At 37.1% G+C, this 24,297-nt stretch overlaps 1 protein-coding gene across 7 annotated transcripts in view; it reads right to left on the bottom strand.

Moving 5' to 3' along the window:
- Positions 1–909: 909 nt before the first annotated feature.
- The window catches only part of Fam126b (family with sequence similarity 126 member B), a 64,981-nt gene continuing 41,593 nt past the window's right edge, over positions 910–24,297 (bottom strand). For 5 of the 7 annotated variants that reach the window (XM_040753560.1, XM_040753557.1, XM_040753558.1 and 2 more), the window contains 7 exons: positions 22,907–23,022; positions 20,089–20,184; positions 16,796–16,912; positions 16,247–16,334; positions 13,309–13,468; positions 12,316–12,570; positions 910–8,140 (listed from right to left, as the gene is read on the bottom strand). In XM_040753560.1, the coding sequence (XP_040609494.1) occupies positions 7,542–8,140; positions 12,316–12,570; positions 13,309–13,468; positions 16,247–16,334; positions 16,796–16,912; positions 20,089–20,184; positions 22,907–23,022 (1,431 nt within the window). In that variant the 3' untranslated portion in view covers positions 910–7,541. The remainder of the gene's footprint in view (positions 8,141–12,315; positions 12,571–13,308; positions 13,469–16,246; positions 16,335–16,795; positions 16,913–20,088; positions 20,185–22,906; positions 23,023–24,297) is intronic. The other 2 variants (XM_040753561.1, XM_040753563.1) reach the window with 2 other exon arrangements.

Raw genomic sequence — 24,297 nt, 5'->3', positions numbered from 1 at the left:
GAAACTAACTTGTTTAATCTTTGTTTTTTTTTCAAGACACATTTCTCTGTATAATAGCCCTGGCTGTCCTGGAACTTTCTCTGTAGACCAGGCTGGCCTCCAATTCCAAGATCTGGCCTGCCTCTGCTGGGATTAAGGGTGTATGCCATCACTGTCTGGCTAATTTGTTCGATTTTAAAGCTCTGCTCTCTTTACATTTGGCTGTTTGGGCATTAAATTTATGTTCTTACAATTAGCATACAGAAATGTATAGCTATCCTATATATTTTATGAACTAATGTCACTTCTGTTTTTATAATTAAAAAATTACTCATGCCGGACGGTGTCTTGAAAAAAAAATTACATGTACTCATAGTGCGTCTGTGTGTGCTCAGAGTAAACTTACCACCATGCAAATCCAGTGGTTATTATACTCAGGTCATCAGGCATATTGGCAAATATCTTTACCAAATACAAGAAACACATTTTCTCATTCTGTAGCCCACGTTGCCCTGACAGCAGTCTTCCTGCCTTAGCCTATAAGTGCCATGATTAGATTATAGGTGTGTGCCATCATACCACCATTTTTGTCTGTGTTATATTTGTTTTTGTCTTGGTGTCATACAATTTAATGTATTGCCTTACTTTAACAAGATATATATTACAATTCAGATATACCTAGGCAGGTATGACAGTGTGTGGCTTTAATCCCAGCACATGGGAGGCAGAGGCAGGAGGGTCTCTGAGTTACATGCCAACCTCATCTACATATCAAGTTATAGGCCAGCCAGGGCTACAAGTGAGACCCTACCTCAAATAAAATAAAACAAATTCAGACACACATAACTAAAGTGGCATTTAAAATACAATGAAAGAACTGTGGTAAAGTATAAAACTAAGGTAAGATAAAATCAACTCGGGGAAATTCAGTTAAAATCCAAATAAAGCTGTATTTTTATACTGTACAAAAGAAAAATTTACATTCTTAATGTAGCTAGATACATCAAGGGAGAAATGACACATCCCTCAAGAGACACAATATTTAACATCTTAGATGTTGTATTTCTGCATTGCAGACAGATACTGAATTTTATACATCTTTATTTACAATAACTTAAAATATTTTTCATCTCTGGCTGATATTTACAAGTTCAACAGTGACTACATTTCACATTTCAAAAATCAACAGCATTAATCCACTCAATAAGACAGTATAATGGCTCACATGCACCAATACATATGATCTTAAATGTGCATTTATTTTTTTCTTCAGCTCTGGAAAAATATTTTTCTTTCATTAGTCCTAAGTTGAAAGGGTATTTGTCAATAAAGATCATACTTTTTACATGCCTGCCCATAATTTTCACCAGCAGAATCCCTCAATACCTGGGAAGTTTATACCAAGTTATAAATTGATGTTTGTTAAAAACAATAAGATGATCTAATACATCCTTTTATGAAACAAATAATGAAAGTGGGATATTCTATTTGCCTGTTACAGAAGTCACATTACATAAAACCAAGGTAGTAAAATCCTTGCACAGCTAAAACAGTTTCTTTGAACCAATTTTAAACTGAATTTAATAAAGCCTGCCTAATTCTTAGAACAACCAAAAAGATCCAATTTTAAACACAGGATAGACTTCAAACAAGTATTTTTAACATCACATGGGGCATATCGTTTGGATTCTGTTTCAATAATATAACTTTAAAAAACCCAAACCATTACCAGTTATTATTTGAAAGCTAATCTTCTTCTGAAAAGCAATACATTCTTGTTTGTTTTTCAAGATAGGGTCTCAGTACGCAGTTCTGGCTATTCTGGAACTCATTATGTAGACCAGGCTGGCCTTCCACTCAGAGAGATCTGCCTGCATCTACCTCCCAGATGCTGAGATTAAAGGCGTGTGCCACCATTCCCAGTCCAATGTTTATTAACTATAATGTGATATTAAAAAAATAAAAGTACTTGTTTGGAATAGCGGTTTAAAAAATTGTTTCATGTTTAAGAAATCATTAAATGGATTAAACCCTTTAGATCTTTTTGGCCTCCATATTTTAGAAGTGCATATTTTAGCTTCCTTTAGCTCAATCATGTTATTAATGCAAAGAAAAAAGCAGTAAGAGTGAGCACCTACATAAATCAGTGTAAACTAACCACAACAGTTTAGCTAATATTATACTAGAAATAAATGCTACTACTACCACCCATTAAGTAGTATTTTCCAATAATTTTATCTAAACAACCCATAAAATATAACATATCAATTTAAGGAGGTTCCCCCTTTGCATTTACATTAAGCCAAATCCTTAATTTTAATAAAAACATCATAAGGAATAAAATTTAGACTTATTCTTTAATTGGTACTTTTATTGGAGTATTGACCTTATTGATGTAAGAAAAAATAGAATATTGTATATCTATTTATTATATTTGTGTTTTCCAGTTCAAATAATGTCTTATTATTTGTTTCCATTGGGGTTTTAGCAATCATTACATTAAAGGGGCTACATGTCAATAGATGATTTAAAAATGATTTTGGTCAGTAAATTTTCTTTGGTAATTTTTATAATTGATGAAGATGTAAGACTATCTCCTGATATGATTAACACTGAACTGTTACACTCAAATACAGCAAGCCACATACCAATTCTGTAGATGGGGATAGATCATCCAATTAGGTTCATTTCTCTTTGTAAATGAAAACACTATTAGACCTACCTCCAGATACACAATTTATAAAAAAGACTCATTTATACCTTAAGATACACTTAATTATACTTTTTTTGGTAAAACCGTATTAAATGTAGTATAATATCAGACATACGAATATGCCTTATTCTGTAAACATTAAGAACCCATCTTCTGAGAGTTCAGAAGTGAAACACAGAGACTCTTATTTCTGTACTATGCTGCCAGCTACTTCACATCATCCCTAGATCTCTTTGAAACCGTATCCTGAATTGTTTGGTCTTGGGATGAATGTTAATATCACAAAAATACTGGAGAAAAAAAGAGCGAAATTTTATGGTTCTATGGTCAGGGTTAGAGAAAATGCACCTACATGAGAACAAGCAGGTGGGGCTGTGCCTCCTATACGAGCAGTAATTCCCGTGTAGTTCAGTCCCAGGGTGATATATCCATTAGTCACACAGTACAAACAATCCAAAATTTGTCTCACTGAATTAGCATGGAAAATTGTACCAATTTGACGACTCATGACTTTATTAGTATTATTTTACACTGTATTTCATGTTTAAGGGTTAAACTGTCAATAGCTAGTTTTCAAATCAGCGTGCGTCTCACGCAACTTGGTGGCAAAACAATGACAGCCATTTTGCATCAAAGAGGAAAGCCTCTTACTCCAACTGCATCATACAACCACAGTGCAGAAAAGCTGCTCTCAAAGTCCTGTAGAATATCTGGTCATCAACATCACATATTATTCTCTTTAAATTGAAAAACAATATATAATTGAAATACTAAGCTTTTTTTTTGGTTTAAAAAAAAAAAGAAAAAACCTTTATAATGGAATCCAAGATAACAAATGGAGTCCTCCTCCTTCCCAGTGTTTTACAATGGGCTACCCTACCATAAAGACAGAAAGTAGTATTTTTATTTATAAGTGAACATGCAGTAAATTAAATGAGACAGTCGATTGTCAACAACTTGAGTACTCAAAAATGGACACCAAGAACCCCATAAAACGAGGTGGTGAAAACACCACTGCATTAAAGTACTCACACAAATAGTGCAGGCAAAACAATTTGAACAAGTTCTTCTTAGTATCCTGGTGTCTATAAATAATTCTAACAAATTTAAAGCCGCTAAGTGGAATTTAGTCTACAGGTTGGAGACTTGTTCATGGACTCATAAGTTTCATAATCACTACAAACCCTTTTCAATCACAATAAAAATATTGCTTTTATCTGCCCTAAGCACAATAAGGAACAGTCTCCCTTTAGCTTAAAATTGAATGGAACTGAATTTATCTTTACTGTGTAATCCTCCACAATGTACCTTTGGTGACTGAAAACTGGCTGACTCAAAATCACTTTCAAATAGTTAGAAACACTGATCAGAATCATTTCACTGGGTTTATTTTACATTTAAAAAATCCCCACAAATACAAATAACATGGCAGCATATAACTGTTATGTGGCAGAGAATTCATAAGGCGTAAATTAGAAAAGAATAATATGCTACACAAGATACCTACAATTGACACATCCCCATCTCTATTATTTTACATTTTTTTCTGGAATTAATACTTTATGTGTTTACCAACTACTAACCCAGAAACATAAAGAAATGGAAGTACAGATAACAAGAGGCAGTGGGCGGGGCTATGCATCTGACTAGGGGCAAGGTTTGATTGTGGCTCTGCTTCTTAGTTATGGACCTTATTTCACAACCTCTTTGAGCCTCAGTTTCCTGAGGATGAATGTGTGTGTATGGCAGAGAGAGCAGCTAGATTATCTCTAGGGTCTCTCCTAGCACAGAAATTCTGATCTGCAATAGACAGACACAGAACAATGGATTGGAAAAGTGAGGGTGTTAGTAAAGGAACAAGATTTTAAATGACAACCATTACTTCCTTGGCTTTTTAATATATTTTCAAGTTGAATTTTTACTTTATATTTTAGTTTTCTTATTACTAACATAAATCCATAATCACACAGAACTCCTAAACCTTCAGATGCTGTAATCGTTAATTGGACCTGGCACCAATGGTACCAATCATTTTTTAAAATTATATAAAACAAACAGTCTTCCCTAAATGTCTTTTTTTACTAGCAGGATCAAGCTTTATGAAAGCTGAGAAGTGTTCAAGGGAAGTTGCTAAAGGATAAAGAATGAACATTTCTGGGCTTACTTTGTAGCAGGTGCTGTGTAACTGAACAAAAACCATTTTAAACCATTTAACACAATGGTTAAAATGATTCTTAGAAAATTGGACAGTTTAATATTTCATTTGAACTATTGTCTTATAAAGGAAACTTTTTCCAAGACCATGCTATAACATGTAAATGAAGGATTTCTTTATTGAGACTGAATCACGGCCAATGTTACAAGGTCGTGAAATATTTATTAATAAAGATGTATATATAAAATCTATACGTACCAAAAATGAAAGCCTCTTAAGATGAAAAGAACTTATTTTTCATTTGGGTTTCAAGACGGGGTTTCTTTGTGAAGCCCTGGCTGTCTGGAACCTACTTTGTAGATCAGGCTGACCATGAACTCAAAGATCTGCCTGCCTTTGCCTCCCAGAGTGCTGGAATCAAAGGTATATGCCACCACACCTGGCTTTAAAAAATATCTTAAAACCAACTTTACAGTTATAACATTTCTAAATTTAAGGACATTTTCTTGCATTTACTATAGTTTATGCTATAATTCCAAGTTATTTGGTATTCTTTTGTGCTTTAACTAAATGCTTGATTTAAACACCAGCCTATGTGCACTTGAGCCCATTAGCCTCTTACATACACAGGCATGTGCTGCTGCACAGAGACTGACACCATCCTTATGCACTAGAAGCCTGTTCTGTTTAGCACATTAGAAAAACATGTTACCTCACTAGTTTTCATTGTTTTACTTTTTTGTTTACTTTATACCACTTAGTTAAATTAGTAGGAAGAAAGGACTAAAATATATCTGTGACAATTACATATGCATATTATAAATCAATTAAATCATGAATCAGATTTTAGATTTACTCCAAATTTTGGCAATGATGTAATATCTGAGGTTCTAGTTTTCCATTTTGATGGGAGCTAAAAAATTTTATAGAGCATCAAATCCAATCAATGATGAGTCTAACACAAGGCCCTCTAAACAAACAAGACACACAAACAAACAACTCTCCCAAAAGTGGTGGTGGTTTATGTATGGAAAAAAATGAGAGGCATTTTCCTGGTTAATTTATCAAATTCTACTGTAAATAGAGATAAAACAACTTGGTCAATTAAGAGAACACTTGCTTTCAATAAAGGCAGTATATTTTTCTTTCACAATAATACATAAATGTCTACATGTACAAGGGCATGGGTAACTGATGTTTTTGAGTTGAAGTCACAATACTGATTTTCAAAATTCCAATATATTCCCTTAATTTTCAAACAAGGGACCAAGAAGAGATTTCAAGAAAATCTTATCTAATCAAATCACAACAAAAAAAATTAAACCAATAATGCATTTTTGAAGCCTCTTAGCAGTTACCAAATGCTACTTACATACATTCAACATCTAGCTTACTGGCATGATTTCAAAGTTTTATAAAAACGAGAAACTTTGCAGATAATCAGAAGACACACAAATTGCATTAAACATAAAGGCAGTGTGGTCCTTGTGGAGAAATCAAGTCAGTACCCTCTGGTAGAAATGTTCTATAAAAATGTGTCACATTGAAGCATCAGTGTTTTCAACCAATTATCTGTCCCTGACGTATTTCCTTGGAGTATGTGACCTCAGGACTTTAGGTTTCTTTATCCAATATCTGACTGAATTTAGGTACATCTAGGAAGCAGCTGAAAGGGTTTCCCAATAGTCTGACATCACAGAAAGTGGACTGAGAAATCCCTCTCTTTACCTGAAGACGTACAGTTTCTACTTCAGTCATCAACTCACAAAGGAAAAAAAAAAAAAAAGAAAACAATTACAACTTCACCTCACATACAATCTCACATAAGCTAAACAAAGAACATACTTCCCCCACAAAACCCCAGCACCAAAGTGTCAATCATTCCTAGGAAATACAACATGCCCCTTGGAGTTTCTGATTTGTTAGTTCAAACTTTAAGGGCAGAAATGTCCTTAAGTCCTTGTGGGAAGAGGGAAGACATATTGTTAATGACTAGAGAGCCATTGAGAAAGTGCATTATCAATTACACAATCAGCTTGAGCCCCATCCTCAAATGGAGGTGGTAACAAGTTGATTGAAATGCCTCAATAATTAAACATGTATGTCCTTGGGATAAAGGAGGGGGCAGCTAGCCTCATTTTAATGAACAATTGCAGGAGTCTACCACTTTCCCCCAAGCTTCTCAAGAATATAAAATTGCACAGACTCAGAGAAGTCCAAAGTCATAGCAGAATCTCTGAGGCACTCCTGGTTAAGAAAGAAAAAAAATGATCCAGTTATCTTCATAGTTCCATAGATTATGTGAACAAACCCGTTTTGTTTTTAAACAGAAGCCAAAGAATCACTTCATAGGGATCATATACACCATTTCCTCTAACATCTCCGCAGTCTCACAGTGTTGAAATGGGACCGATCAGCCTACGATGGATTGCACATTACCCAAGGAAAAAGGAAGGCATGGAAAAGGCAAACATTTTACACTGCTTCACAAACACATTTACAAAGAATAGGTGGAGAGAGGTTAAAGGGAAAAGAAAACCTTATTGCTGTTTCCATACAAAATACAGTATGAAGATACCTAAGCTAAATCAGATCTGATTACAATGACATCTTTTTTTTCACAATGTGGGATGAAGTATGTTGCACAATGAAATGTTCAGCTTAAAAGGTGAGCAGAATAAAGGGACATCAAAACTACACCTGGGATATCAGCTGCATATTGAAACTTGGGGATCGAGACTGCTTGGTTAAGGGGGCTCCTGGGCTGAGGAGCTCTTTTCCTTCACCAGCATGACCTAGCCGGTCTTCTTGTAGACTGATAGTTGAATATCGATTAGCATTTGTAGCTGCTAGATTAGTAACTCCCTCAGTGCCAACCCCAATGCTGGTACTTGCTTGACTGCCATTTATATAGTCAAATGATTTACTTGAGGAAGCACTGGCTGTCCGAATTAGACTTAAACTATTGGTTTTTGGCACCACCTGGCCAGCAGGCAGGCTCAGGTGTTTCTTCATCGGTGTCAGCTCAACTGAATCTATGCTAAGATCGGCTGGTTGTACAAACTGCTTGCGAACTACTGAATCTCGAGGGCTCTCACTGGATTTGATGGCAGATGCTGTTTCTTTATCTTTGGCGGAACGCCCAGTCGCTACTTTCCGTAAGCTTCCCCTCTGAGAAGAGGAGGATGGTTTGGTCCCATGTGGCTGGCTGCTGAGAGAAGCCCCTGACGAAAACCCTTCATCTGCATCATTCATGTTCAAAGACTCCTCTCCTCCATTTAGACCCTCAGCACCTAAAAAATAAATCAGACACATTCAGCAATAACTTAATAAAAAGCGGCTGTGAGTAACACTGACCTAATCTCATGAAGGTTTGCTCTTTAATTTAGGGAATAAACCTCTGTAACAATTTTAACACGTTCTTCATTTTTTTAACTGGCTTTATTTGTCCTGATTTTGTAAAGTTACCCACAGATATTATCTAGTAAACTGTCAACATGTAGGCACAGAAAACTAAAACACTTTAAAAACACACTGCCATCCATTTGAAGTCACCGTATCTACACATTTTAAACAAAACTCTTTCTTAATTTTTTCTTTAACCTACCACACAACACATGCTGTACAAAAGGAATTCCCTTCTAATTTCAGTTACCCAGAATTGTACCAAGTCAGTCAGGCCTAGAGAACAAACCTTCTAGCTTATAATAAAAATGCATTTTATATTTGGCAGCTAACTGCATTTATATAGCTTTTTAATATATTTCTTTTTACTATCTAACTAAATTTGCCAACTAAAAAACTACATTGCTGTAGTAACTTCACAATCACATTTGTCTTATGGATACACACTGCACACTGATTTCCATATTTCCTTGGTTAATCGATATAAAGAACACACTGATCATGAGGTAGCAAAGGGAACTAGCAGGGATATTTCTACTGCCTATATTATGTATTTCCTAACAGTTTACTTTTTTTTTCTTAATCAAGACAGGGTTTCACTGTTAACAGCCTTGGATGTCCGGGAGCTAGTTCTGTAAACCAGGCTAACCTCAAACTCATGGAGATCCACCTGCCTCTGCCTCCAGAGTGCTGGGATTAAAGGCGTGCACCACCACCGCCCAGCACAGTTTACATTCTTGGCAGGAGATTGAGTGCTGTCACGTTCACAGAGCACTGCAATGACGCATTACATCTCACACAGTCACTGCATTTAGTAAAAGAATCTTCATCTTGAGTTTTTGTGAGATGAGAATCATATATACTATAATGAGGTTGTAGTTTCCAGACAGACCAATTCTCTTACTGAAAAGTATGATCAAACAGTCTCAAAATTAATGTTTTCTTCTTTTAAAAATTGAAAATATTTTTCCCAGACTGAAAGAAAGTATGAATCTATAAAACAGATATTAACATGATAGTTAAGGTGAACGTTAGGGAAGAGTCTAAATACTAATTTCAGATACAGGTTACCTAAGCAAAACATACATATTCAAATAATCTTTTACTTAACATAGTACCTGGAAAAATAAAAATATTTTTTAGCTACGTTTCTTCACATGGATTAGTAATTTTACTTCTAAAAAAGAATCAAATTAAGCAAAAGGCAACTTGTTACATATATGGATAAGTATAAATATATATACAAATATAAATATCTACAGCAATTTCATGTTTAATCACCATGCAAAGCCATGTGGAAATACATTTGTTAAAAAAAAAAAAAGCAACTGACACTTCTTCTCTCAATCCCTTCAAAAGAACTGAGCATCATGTGCCTCAAAAAAAATGAAAATTTTAGATCAGATTCACATTACCTTTTAGTAATTGACTTATAAATAGTATAAAGAATTCCAAATCAAAAGTATTAATATAAAACTGGACTGGTTTATCTAAATAGAACAGGAGACTGAGAGACTTAGTGTTGGCTCTGAATCTTGCTACATGCAGGTCTGATGCCCAAGCAGTATGTCTATAAGAGGGATCATAACATAAAAAGCCACCATGCAAGAGAATCTACTGCTATTTATATAGTGAACTTTTATTTCAGTTTAACAGAACATTGTTATACATAAGTCACAGGCATTAAAGTTTAAATATATAATAAACTAATTTTAAAAATGTATTAGTATTATGTGTATATCAGGGTCTGCTGTATATGTGAGTGTGTGTGGATGTCAGAGGACAATTGTTGAACTGGTTTTCTATGCACATTTACATGGGTTCTACAGAGTCAGATCATCAGGCTTGTAGAGCAAGCACCTTTAACACCTGAATAGTTTTGCCTGCTCTAATAAGCAAATTTTTATTATAAAAACATTATTACTACAAACAGATTTTATTTTAAGTACATTATATATGTGATATAAAAGCTTCGTTGTTCTAGGGAATTACCAAAATTCTCATAAATTTTAATCAACTTCCTTTTCTGTCTTAAAAACCCTCAAAGGAAGCCAGATGGGGTGACTCACACCACTGATCCCAGCACTTGGGAGGTGGTGGCAAGTGGATCTCTGAGGAGGCCAGCCTGGCCTAGAGAATATGTTCCAGGACAACCAGAGCAACATAGTGAAGTCCTGTCTTAAAAAAACAAAATCAAAACCACCAACAACAGAAAACCCCAAGGAACTAAAAATTCAATTGTCTCAAAACAAATTTCCCTTTGTGGTCTTTCTGTAGGTAACAACATCCATGACTCTAAGAATATACAACTGAAAAGTATTCCACTGACCTTTTTGTTCATAGCAAGTTTCCCATAAATTCTTATTTAAAACCACAATTAATCTAGATTGAGAGGTAAAATTATCTTTCTCTTTTTTTGAGACAGGGTCTCTCTGGCTGGTCTGGAATGCACTATGTAGAGCAGGCTGGTCTTGAGCTCACAAAAATTGACTATCTCCTGAGTAGTACGATCAAATACATGTGCCACCACACCCAACTTCAAACAGGCTAAAGAAATGCATTCAGTTTTCTTGGGCTATATACCCCTGCAAACTACTCCAAACTAAAAGTTTAACAATATCAGGAGACTTACTGGAGTTAAAAAAGATACTGAAAAGGAATTACTATTTTAGTTCCTTTTTCAAAGTATACAACTGATGAAGTAATGCTTCGGCCTAGTTTCACACTTGCAAGAATGTCTGTTGATATGGCATTGTTTTAAGCACAAATACTCTCCATAGCCTAACAATAGTTATTCATAAATATCAAATGGTTTATTTAGCTATCAAGAATGAGAAATACACTTTTTTTTAGTTTGGATCCACTATAGATTCCAAATGTACTCATTTTATCAAAAAAAAATTTTTTGCATATAGACAAGATACAACTAGTTTCTAGGGGTAAGTTAAAGAGATACAGAAAGACAAAAAGGGAAGGCCACATCTTCCACAGCCATGTCAAGAAGGATCTCTAAAACAGGACAAATTTGGGGTCATTAGATCATGCACATGCAATACTGTTAAATGAAGTACAGACATTTGGGCAAATGGGTGAGGAACTGAGGGTACATTTAGATTCTTACTGAGCATGCTCAAATTTTTCATATACCAAAGAAAAGACACGTCCTTAGGAAGTAGAAGGTAAATATTTTACGTGTGTTTGGTCTTTAAAATAAGTAGACATAGTTAATCTCTTTTAAAGCTACTTCTAGGTTTATTGGCATAAGGCTTTCTAGTGGTACTCCAGGGGCAATAAAATAAATAATGAAAGCATTTGTCTACTGTCCTCTCTTCCACAAAGCTAACTCATGTGACATTTCATACACAGCAGCAGGCTAATGTTTTCCTGTCAGAGAGAAGTGTTCTTTCACAAGTAGTAATGGGGCACAGGGTTCTTATTTGCAAATACCTACACTGTAGGAACCAGAGTCTCCTCTGGACATGACCTGTAAATAGCACAGTTCACTTCCATCTGGGAGTTAGCCCACTATTTATAGAAACTGTGAAGTGTAGAATCTGCAGGATAGCACATTTATAGAGGAGGCAACTTAATCCAGCTGTTGAGAAGCCAGTAGTACCAGCATTCTGTCAGAGAAGGGAAATACTTGTTAAGTGGACGCCCTGGGAAAACAGATAAATGCAGGCTCCACTTCAATTTCTTAAATGTACTCATATTTTAAAATTCGCTTCACAGACTTTTACAGAATAAATCATCATGTGTACACATTAATATTGACTAATAAGGCTCATGACCATTGGATGCGGTTTTGTTTTTTGCTTTTTCCTGAATGTTAGAATAAACATGCTCAGTAACGAAAAATTCCAAGCATTTGCAGATCTTTTCTTCCAGGCCCCTGCCTTGTTAGTAGCCATGCCAAGCTGCTGTTTGATGACACAGGAATGCAGACTCCAGGCCAGCACAAATGGCAACTGAAGATTGTACCTAACCTGGTGCTAGGCATATGGGGAGGAGGGTTGCTTTGCAAAGAGGAGCTAGTACACCCAGGGGTAGTGGAGACACACACTAGAATGGAAAGGTGCTCTGCTTGGGGACAGAGAGCCAGGATCCTTCTCCAGCAACTGCCTCACTGCCTTCTGCCTCCTCATCTCTGTCCTACCCTCTGTTGTGGCTGCTGCTGAGTTGGGCTCCGGCGAGCCATGCTCAGAGGTCCTGCGCACCTCCCCCTCTTGCACACGTTTGATCCCTAGGTCAGTGGAGCCGTGTTGGATCGGGGAGCCAGGAATACTCGAGTCAGCCTCGTTTGAGAAGTCAAAGCCATCTGGGATTCAACATATAACATTTTAGTACTTTTGTGCTGCTCTGTTCCTCTGTGAGCATTCTGACCCAGGCAGATAAGAGAATGTATATATGGATATGATATTAACACAAACATTATCTCTATAGTTACATGTGTGTGCACAGCTTACACACACATAAGGCAGCAGATGAACAATGTGAGGTTCGCAAATGAATAGGACAGAAAAATAGGGATCATTAAAAATGACAATGTCTCATAAGCAAGACAGCTTGACTATTAAGTAACAAATGTCTATAAAATATTGCTGGGTTCAGTTCTTAGAAAAAAAGGAAGAGCAAATATAAAAATCCAAAGAACAAACAAAAACCCAATTCTTTTAAGGATAGCTTTTATTTTACTGTTAGTTTGACTAGTCATATAGTTTTCTCCCACAGTGCTCATACATGTACCTTTTTCCAGTTCACAGGCTTATAGCAACATTTTTCCCTATTTTTATTACTAGTCAAAAAAGACAAAATTTAACTAGGTCTTATTTTATGTTTTAACATTAATAGAACAGTCTAACATCTTCCTACCTTATAAACAGATGTATTTTTACATCAAAGTAAGCATTACCATATCTCTAGTACCATTTTTAAAATGAAAATATTTTACTTCAATACACAGAGCATTAATTAGTATCAGGCACTAGCACATTCTGTACAAACAGTGATAAGTTTACTTGAATCCATGAGTAAACTATGGGAATTTTGTGCTTACCTTCTCTTCTCCATCTATGACGACGGATTGAAGCTGTTGTAATTGCAGTTCGAGAAATCCTCGGCACTGTTGGAGTAACTTCTACTTTAAGTACTTTCTGGCCTTCTTGTGAAGAATCAGGTGCATCAAATGGTAATGAGTTCTTCATGGCATTGGCAACCTACAATGGTAATACATGTCTATACAAACTTACAACCAACATACAATTCTTACCTCTTCTACATTACACACTTCCACTATTTTTGAACATGTGCAGCTTGTAATATATAAAGTTGTATAATATAAAAGCATGGCTGGGCGGTGGTGGCATACACCTTTAGTCCCAGCAGTCGGGAGGCAGAGGCAGGCAGATCTCTGTGAGTTCAAGACCAACCTGGTCTACAAGAGCTAGTTCCAGGACAGCCTCCAAAGCTACAGAGAAACCCTGTCTTGAAAAACCAAGAAGAAAAAAAAAGAAAGAGAAAGAAAGAAAGAAAACAAGCACTCACACTATAAACTGCTTCTGCAAGGAGATGGTTAGTCATATTATCACCAAAGCATAAAGAATGCTCCCACTGAATGCTTACATTTGCCCTTTAAACTTCGTTATTGTGTATGCATGTAGGTGGGGGAGGCTGCCATTATGCTCATGGAGGTCAGAGGTCAATTTTATAGTCAGTTCTCTCATTCCACCTTTATGCAGGTGCTGGGGATAGAATTCAAATGTAAAAGTTTGCATGGGAAACGCTTTTACCTACTGGATTATATTGCTGGCCCAACATATGCATTTGATTTTTTTAACACTTATTATGTGTGTGTAAATATGGCATGGCATGACTCTGGACATCATAGACAACTTGTGGGAGTCAGTTCTCTCCTTCCACGTGGGTTCTGGGATTGAACTCAGGTTGTCAGGCTTGGCAGCAAATGACTTTATCTTGGGTCATCTCACAAGTCCCTACACACTGGGAAGCCTGGAATCTTTACAACAAAATACAACTATAGTTGGGATTCTTTGGCCTACAGAGAATATTCTTTTTGTATACTGCATGTTAATTTTACTTTTTCATTTTTTATAACTTTTTATTTTTATTTTTTAAAATTTATTTATTACATATATAGTGTTCTGCCTACAAGCCAGAAGAGGGTACCAGATTTAATTGCAGATGGTTGTGAGCCACCATGTGGTTGCTGGGAATTGAACTCAGGACCTCTGGAAGAGCAGCCAGTGCTCTTAACCTCTGAGCCATCTCTCCAGCCCCCTTTTTCATTTTTTTAAATAACATAATTCTTTGGGAATTTCACATCATGCACCCCAATCACACTCATCTCACAGCCCCTCAATATCCTCCCCTCACCCTGCAGCTTCCCCCCCCCCCGCCCGCCAAAATCAATTAAACAAAATAAACAAACAAAACCACTTCTTTCTATGTCTTTCTAACACTTCTTCATTCATCCTAGTGACACTGGGTGCTTGTATAACCCTTTTGTCCAACTGACCACACCCACAAAATGTTCATTGCAATGAGTCATTGGTCTGGTTCAAGGTCTCTGGTACACCATCATCACTGGACCCTCACTGAAACTCGTTTCAGATATCCTGCTGTTGCCCTGAGTCATGGAGATCCTTCAGTTAATGTTCCACAGGACCAGTCCTTTCACACACTCCAGCAGGTCCACAGATGGGGTAGATGTTAGGGTGGGTCAACCCAAGGCCCAGGATGTGGGACTGGGTGGTAGATGAGCTGGTTGGTCTGGGCCACTGGGGTGGCCTGGCTATGGGAAGGGGCAGAGCCAGAGCCAGTTCTCCCACGCCCATGGTGAGAGGTGAGGTCACCTCTCCAAGTGTAGGGGCAGCTTTCCTGCTGCAGTGTCCAGTAAGGGATAGGGCCAGTTGCCTCTGGGCCAATGATGGGCGGAGCCGCTCAGCATGACCCATGGATTTCAGCACCCATGCTTCCTATCTATGAAGCCCTGTGCATTCACAGGCCATGGACTTTTTAAAAAAATTTTGAGGCAGGGTTTCTCTTTGTATCCCTAGTTGTCCTGGAACTTAATCTGTAGACCAGGCTGGCCTTGAACTCAAAGAGATCCATCTGCCTCTGCCTCCTGAGTACTAAAATTAAAGGCATGCTCCACCACTGCCACCCAGCTCTATAACTTTTTTATATAAAGGTAATAATTTAGAATTTACATATTTATGTGAAGGAAAATAATCTCCTTCAGTGACTACTTCATTTCTAAACTGTCCTAGCTTTGATTATAATAATAAAATGATGTCACATAAGCCTAAACAGCCTTTCTTTTTCTACGCATCTGAATAAAACTTATGTGGTTGTTCCCTCTTTAACAGAGCTTTACTGTCACTTACTATGTAGCTGAGGATTGCCTCCACTTTGCGGCAATCCCCTTGGTCCCATGTGCTGGTATTGCCAGTGTAAGCTACTATGATCAACTTGGTTTTCTCTTTTTTTAAGGATTTCAAAACACCTCATTTTTCAATTTATCTCAATATCTCCCCTGCCCTCTGTCCCATGGTAACATTTTAAGCATATATATGCTTTAAGAAGAGTCAACACGGGCTGGAAAGATGGCTCAGAAGTTAAAAGTACAGACTGCTCTACCAGAGGACCTAGTTTAATTCCCAGCAATCACATAGCAGCTAACAACTGTAACTCCACGATCTGACCCCTTCACACAGACATACATGTGGGCGAAACATGGGGTGGTGGCACATGCCTTTAATCCCAGCACTCAGGAGGCAGAGGCAGGCTGATCTCTGTGAGTTCAAGGCCAGTCTGGTCTATAGAGTAAATGCCAGGACAGGATTCAAAGTTACACAGAGAAACCCTGTCTCAAAATACCCAGGGGGAGGGAAGGGAGTCAACCCACCTCCAGAGCTATGACCCAAATAAACTTCTACTCTTCACAGGGAAAAAAGTACAGAAAAATAACTTACCAAGAGTGGCTGAGAAAAGAGCTCTAGCTGAGCTCTATAAATGATGTCATCAAGTACTTCCTGGCCAAGGTCCCATTGTCCATTATACCTATGGGATGGATTATTTAGTACTTTTAAAGATATCTCTAGTTTTCATCATTTTAAAACAGTTCTAAGCTACTATGGTACTACTTTAGTTATAAATAAAATTTACACTTCAAATTTCATTTCATTGCTGAATTATTCTCACTTTGGTTATAATAACAAAATGAAGGTTTCAACAAATTGGTTTTTACCATGCGTTGATATTTAGAGTAACCTAAAGTGTTCGTGATAATCATGATAATGATCTACATAGAAATGATACAGTTTCCAAATAGAAAACTTAAAAATTTCTAAGATGGATCTAATTTTATGACTAGTCACAATATTAACTGACTATTTTAAAAGTACTGAATAGACACTACATTAGAAAAACAAGGTAACAAGTCTATCACGGAACAAAGGAGTCTATGAGAAAGAAGAAAAAGAAATATAAAATGTTCCCACATGCATCTTCTTTCTACTTACATGGCATAGTAAACTCCTGTGAGAAGTTGCACCATAAATTCAGGATCTAATACTATTCGACCACAGATTTCCTTCCACTGTTTCTCATGTTGCCGTGGAAACCCACTCACACAAGCCCTAGAAAAATTACAGTAAGGTGTGACTTCCTGATTAGCTAATCATTCATTTAATGTGTCATCCCTCAGCTCTGATTCCTGTTAAATAACACAGTAGGTGTCTCACCTTTATTTTTAAAGCAGGCTTTTATTCACAAAGCATGTATTCTAGTGGACTACATAAACAGTAACAAGTTTCCCCAAATATCTAACAACTTCTTTCAGAGACATCCTTTTACCCCTTCTCTCAAAGATATAAATATATAGCTATTTTTTGTCTTTCATTACTAGATAGTAGATAAATCTTTTTTTTTTTTTTTCGGTTTTTGGAGACAGGGTTTTGGAAGCTGTCCTGGAACTTCAGCTGTAGACCAGGCTGGCCTCAAACTCTCAAACTCACAGAGATCCACCCGCCTCTGCCTCCGGAGTGCTGGGATTAAAGGTGTGTGCACCACCAATGCCCAGTGATAGTAGATAAATCTTTTTTTTTTTTTTTTTTTTTTTTTTTTTTTGGTTTTACAAGACAGGGTTTCTCTGTATTGTTTTGGAGGCTGTCGGTCCAGCCCGGCCTCAAACTCACAGAGATCTGCCTGCCTCTGCCTCCTGAGTGCTGGGATTAAAGGCGTGCACCACCACTGCCCGGCAGTAGATAAATCTTAAACCAGGCATTGCAAAATATTGTTGTTCATGAGACCACAATTATTTGACATTTTATTTAAGCAAAATAAACTTGCACAATTATTATATACTCGTTTTCTTTGCTGAGTAGCCCAGCACTGGGATTGGTGACTCTCATGGTCAGTGGGGCTGTTCCATCCACAATGGAACCACCAGGAGCAATGTCACTCAGCAAGATTTGTTGTCTGTACATCAGCAGCACCTCTGCTCCTTGGTACTGTAAAACAAGGACTCCTAGTAGCTACTGGGCAGCATAAACTTTCTTTTCTTTCTTTTCTTTTGAGACAGGGTCTCACTATGAAATCTTGGTTGGTCTAGAACTCTCTATGTAACACAGACTAGCCTTGAACTCACAGAGATCCATCTGCTTCTGTCGTTCGAGTGCTAGGATTAAAGGCTGGAACTATTAAATAGTTCCTAAAAACAAGCTTGCCCTGGAATCTTTTCTGCATACTATGTATGATCAATGTGTTCTTGTTAATTATATATCAGAGGGCTGTGACTAAAGGCGTGTGACACCACCACCTGGCTAAAAACTGTATCTTAATACATATAAATGTTACAACATTAATAACAAGTTTTAGGTTAATTATAATAGTAAGTTCAGAAGAAAGATTTTAGTGCCTTACAGTCTCAATCAACTAAAAAATTATATACATATATATTATATAATGAAGTAATAAAAATGCTACAAGTTGAAAATAGCATTATTTCAATAAAATTATTGGTACGTGCCTCTAATCCCAGCACTCAAGAGACAGAAAGGAAGCCAGCCTGGGCCACACAACAAATGTGAGTTCAGTTTACAGTTTCACCTGTAAAGAAGTCTATCACTGAAACAAAAACCAGACTACTAAGGTGAAGCTTGCTCATTTACTCCCTAAGGGACAAGAATATGTATCAATTACTGTGGCATTCCATTTTATGTGTTTAAAAAAAACAAATATTTTATCATATCAATAGTCACGCACTAGAAATAATTGCAATTATTAAGAAAGATGAAAAAACTTGAATATCAATTAAAAACAGGAACAAGGTTCATAACAGTTTTTAAAAGTTCTCCAGGGGACAAAGAATCTGCATTAAAGGTAAGAACCTTGTTTACCATTAACATTGGTTTTTTTTTATAATTTATTTAAATTTATTTTATATGCATTGATGTGAAGGCATCAGATCCCCTGGAACTGGAGTTATAGACAGTTGTGAGCTGCCATATGGGTGCTGAGAATTGAACCCAGGTCCTCTGGAAGAACAGCCAGTATTCTTAACTGTTGAGTCACCTCCAGCCCCACCATTAACATTGTTAAGTGGAATAGAATAATATACAAAATTTTAATCTGTAAACTCAAAGTTATGGATAATTTGGATTAGACTTCTGCCAATTACTCAAACTAATAAGTTTTGTTATAGTCAAGACTCTACTCTTCTCAGTAACAGAACAGCACTGTGAACCTGAGCATTTCTCAAAGACAGACTCTTGGTCCCTGTGAACTTTCCTTCCCAGTATTTATGCTGTGTCTCCTTCACCCATTTAGGGTAAAGCATGACTTGCTTTTAGCTAATACAATGTAGTAAGGTGAAAGGTTACATGTACACTATGTGTACACTATTTGTACATCATGTGTATAACTATTCCTAAAGTGTCAGATCATGCTGGAAACTCTGTTTACTCTAGCTTTGAATTTATAAGCTGTCCATGTTAAGTGAGGATGGATTCCAGCAGGCAGACATCTAGATAAAGAAACCTATAATCCTACAATTATAGGAACAGAATTCTGACAAAAAGCCATGTACGGATACAGTTCCTTATGTCTTTTTAGAGTATTATAAGACTTCTAAGATGCCAGATGTAGTAGGCAGCACATGCCTTTAATTCCAGCACTAAGGAGGTAGAGACAGGCAGATATTTGTGAGCTGGAGACGAGTCTGGTCTACACAGGGAGTTCCTTCCAGGCCAGAAGCACACAGAGAGATCCTTGTCTTCAAAAAGAAAAGACCCTAAGCACAAGTAAGTCATGCCTACATTCCTGCCTCATAAAAACGATGAAATAACAAATGTATGATGTTATGAACTACTAAAATTGTAGGAACTTACTTTTCTTTTTAGAAATTGTGCTAGGCAGTGGTGGCGCATGCCTTTAATCCCAGCACTCGGGAGGCAGAGGCAGGTGGATCTCTGTGAGCTTGAGGACAGCCTGGTCTACAAAGTAAGTTCCAGGACAGCCAGAGCCAGAGAAATCATGTCTTGTAAAACCAAAACAAATAAAAGATTAGGTGTGTCTATATAGTTGGCCAATATGTAGATAATGGGAAGTGAACCCATCCTGTGCAAATGAAGTCAATGTTCTTAATTGCTGAGCCATCTCTCCAGACCCTTAAAAGAATTTTCGTTCCTATAGGAATGAGACATCCATGAATGTTATGCACGACTATACCAGAAGCTAAACAGCCTGGCATATATAATACTTTCCAAATAATGATATGAATATGAACGATAATAATAATAATTACTATTCTTACCTGGAACCCATTCGACAAAGAGATTGGTAAGATGAGGCAGGCATATACACAATAGCTGAATTATAGCATAGCATGAGAAAACTCAAGACTTCGAACCTAGAAAAATAACAAAAAATGATCACAATTATTTATTTCTATCAGAAACAATAGTAAATTATTTACTTACTAAATGGTTATAGCAATGCCTTAGTGCAAATCTTCATGGTTTCTTCTTAATCAGGTTACTATAGAATCTGAGTAATTTGTTTCCCTTCTCCTAATTATGAACCATAGCCCTTGCTGTCATCAATATTTTATCCTTAAAAAAATAAACTAAGGAAGCTGGGCAATGGTGGTACATGCCTTTAATACCAGCACTCGGGAGGCAGAGACAGGTGGATCTCTGTGAGTTCCAGGCCAGCCTAGTCTACAGAGCAAGTGTCAGGATAGACTCCAAAGCTACACAGAGAAATCTTGTCTCAAAAAACAATAAACAAAGAACAAACAAACAAAAAGTTAAGTGTGCACATGGTGGAACATGCCTTAATTACAGCATAAGGAAGAAGAGGCAAGTGGATCTCTGTGAGCTCAAGGCCAGTCTTGTCTACAGAGCAAGTTCCAGGATAGTCAGGGCCATGTAGAAAGAGCCTGTCTTAGAAACCAAAAAATAAAAAAAATTTAGGGCTAGGTATAGTGGAGCACACCTTCAATGCCAGCACTCAGGGGCAGAGGCAGGCTCATCTCTGTGAGTTTGAAGCCAGCCTGGTCTATGTAGTGAGTTCCAGGCCAGTCACAGCTACATAGTGATAGACTCTGTCTCAAAACAACATCAACAAAACCCCAAACCCAAAATAACCAATCAACTAAACCAAACCACCAAACCAATTAAACAAGGGGCTGGAGAGACGGCTCAATAAGAGCCTTTGCTAGTCTTGTGGGTTTGGGTCCCAGCACCCACATGGCAGCTCACAACCACTTGCAACTTCAGTTCCAGGGCATCTTATGCCCTGCAGAAACTACAGAATGCTGAACGGCATTCCTAACCTTTATCTACAAGATACATAAGAGTCTTCTCTCCACCCAGCTATATCAATGAAATAAATCTTCCATATTGATTGCTAAATGGATGCCACAGATGAGAACTATGGTTTAAAAGTTGTTACATATTGAAGAGGGAAAATGGAAGGAAGGAGGGATGGGAGACAATAATTTTTATTAATGAACTGTGTGGAAGTAATACATATTTAGTCTGGGGATAAAACTATGTAAGATACTTCATAGTATTATCCCATCACTATACCTACTAAAATCAGAAGATGTAAGTCAGGCACCAGTGAGGATAAGGAGAAACTTTTATTATTTATTAATTTATGCTATGGGTATTTTGTTTGTATGTATGTCTGTGTAGCACATGCATAACTGGGGTGGGTGCCTAAGGATGCCAGAAGGAAGCATTAATGCCCTGAAACTCTAGGTATAGGTGCTTGTGAGCTGTCATTTGAGTGCTGGAATCGAACCCTGGTCCTCTGGAAGAGCAGTGAGTACACTGGAGCAATCTTGCCAACCCTGTGAGATTGGCTGTATCAACCTTGTTTAATAGTTTGCTGAATTGCCCCACAAGCAGAAAATTTCTCCCAAACAGCAGGAACCATTTAAAGTACAGAGGGGAAAAGGGAAGAATTTGATTATAGATGAGACACAGTGATATCAAAGGATGCTGCCCAGCCTGCTGTACCACCCCTAGACGATGAGGTGGTCAATGGATGCTGTTTGAGGAGGACCAGTTTTCTCCATGGACAAACTCCCAAATAAGTTCTCCAATCCCAAGTGGCCCACCCTGGATACATGTATATGCAAGCAAATAGACACGGGAGATTATACATACATGCGCATATATACATATGTATATACATATAGCAATAGTAAAGAAGATTTGGGAGATGGGACACAGAAAGAGTTGGAGAGGCAAGGATGAGTGGTATAGATGTAGTATTTATATACGAAATTCAAAAAAGTTTTTTGAGTAGTTCTTACCTAAAATGCTAAGGACCAGAAATGTTTTAGATTTTGTAATGTGTGCCTTTTTTGGAGATGAGGCCCAAATCTATACCACAAATTCATTTATGTTTCAAATGTATCATACACCCATAGACTGAAGGTAATTTTACATAATATTTTAATGCACTTGCATTTTACTTGTGTCCCACTCACAGAGACTGTGTGCGGATTGTCTACCTGAGCTATCATGCTGGTGCCCACCAGATGTCAGACTTTGGAACATTTCAGGTTTGTGATGTTCAGACAGGGCCAGGTGGTGGTGGCGCACACTTGGGAGGCAGAGGCAGGCCAGCCCAGTCTATGAAGTGAGTTCTAGGACAGCCAAAGTTGCACAGAGAAACCCTGTCTCAAAAACCACACCCTTCCCCTGTCAAAAAAAAAAAAAAGTGATTTTCAGACAAAGATGCTCAGCTGTATTACAATGCATTTCACCAGTATGACATATTCAATTTTTGGACTCTACTCATATCAATCTTGAAGTTAATTTACTTAGCTATTAGGCATAAATTAACCATTGTTGCTGTGTAGGGTTTTTCAGAAATTATTTTAGATGTATTTTATGTATGGGAATGTTTGCCAGCATGTATGCGAGTGCACCACATGCATGCCTGGTGCCCTTGGAAGCAAGAGGAGGGTGTTAGGGCCCTTGGGACCAGAGTTGCAGATGACTGTGAGCCACCATGTGGGTGCTGGGAATTGAACCCAGGACCTCTGGAAAAGCAGCCTGTGGTTATCCCCTGAGCCATCCGTCCAGCCCACACTATATAGCTTTAATCATTACCGGTTTTGTGCAGTGAATGTTTCTCTCTGAGGATGAAGATCACTGTAAACAACCCTGATGAGATCATGCTGACATAATGCCCCTTCTGTTAAAGCCATGGATCCAATTGTTGAGGGCTACAAAAAAAATAAGATATAGCATGAGATAATGTCTCCAAAATAAAGTAAAAATCTGTATCATGTAATTATATTTAGTTGTTTAAATAAAATGTAGTTTGAAATAAGTTTTCTCTGTTCAATGTCATTTTATGGTTTCTTTTGGAAATGTGTAGAAGAACATAAAATTTGAAATATATAACTTTACTTTTTGAAATATTATGGAGTTACTCTGTATTTAGGAAAAAGAAACACTGCTGAAAACACTTAGGTTTGAAAGAAATATATTTATATTTGTTTGTATTCCAGAACACATAACTACTTATATAAAATAAACAATATTGAAGACTATGATAAAAACCTCTTTAATATTTATGCAATTGATTTCATGTCTTTCTTGTCAGAATAGCCATTTATTAATATCACTACTATGCATTTTATTTCCTAACACAATACAAATAACTTAATTAAAATCTATTACTCAGAAATATTTCATTTCAAAATGATTCCTGGTTGAATAGGAGATATACTATTTCTAACACAAAATAAAGTCTTAGGGGAATTAATTTAAAAACTACCTTCATCGAACCACAAAACAGAGAGGATAATGTGTGTTGAAAATGGAATATAACTTGAAGTACTAGCTAGCAATAAGACAACAAAAAGAGATCAAAGGAATATAAATTGGAAAAGAAGAAGTCAAACTCTCAATATTTGCTAATATGATAGCATACATAAGTGACCCCAAAAATTCTACTAGAGAACTCCTACAACTGATGAACACCTTCAGTAATGTAGCAGGATACAAGATTAAATAAAAAAAAAAATCAAGCCGGGTGTTGGTGGCGCACGCCTTTAATCCCAGCACTTGGGAGGCAGAGGCAGGCGGATCTCTGTGAGTTCGAGGCCAGCCTGGTCTACAAGAGCTAGTTCCAGGACAGCCTCCAAAGCCACAGAGAAACCCTGTCTCGAAAAACCAAAAAAAAAAAAAATAATAATAATAATAAAAAATCAGTCACCCCCTCCTATACACGGATGACAAATGGGCTGAGAAGGAAATTAGAGAAACATCACCCTTTATAATAGCCACAAATAACAAAATATCTTGGGCTAACTCTATCAAATAAGTGAAAGACATGTATGTCAAGAACTTTGAGTTTTTAAAGAAAGAAATTAAAGGAGATATCAGAAAATGGATAGATTTCCCATGCTCTTGGATACACAGGATCAACATGGTAAAAATGGCAATCCTACCAAAAGTAATCTACAGATTCAATGCAATCCCCATCAAAATCC

The sequence above is a fragment of the Mesocricetus auratus genome, unplaced genomic scaffold (genome assembly GCF_017639785.1).
Source record: "Mesocricetus auratus isolate SY011 unplaced genomic scaffold, BCM_Maur_2.0 Super-Scaffold_100010, whole genome shotgun sequence".
NCBI classification, from domain to species: Eukaryota; Metazoa; Chordata; class Mammalia; order Rodentia; family Cricetidae; genus Mesocricetus; species Mesocricetus auratus.
This window is presented reverse-complemented; position numbering and strand designations above follow the sequence as displayed.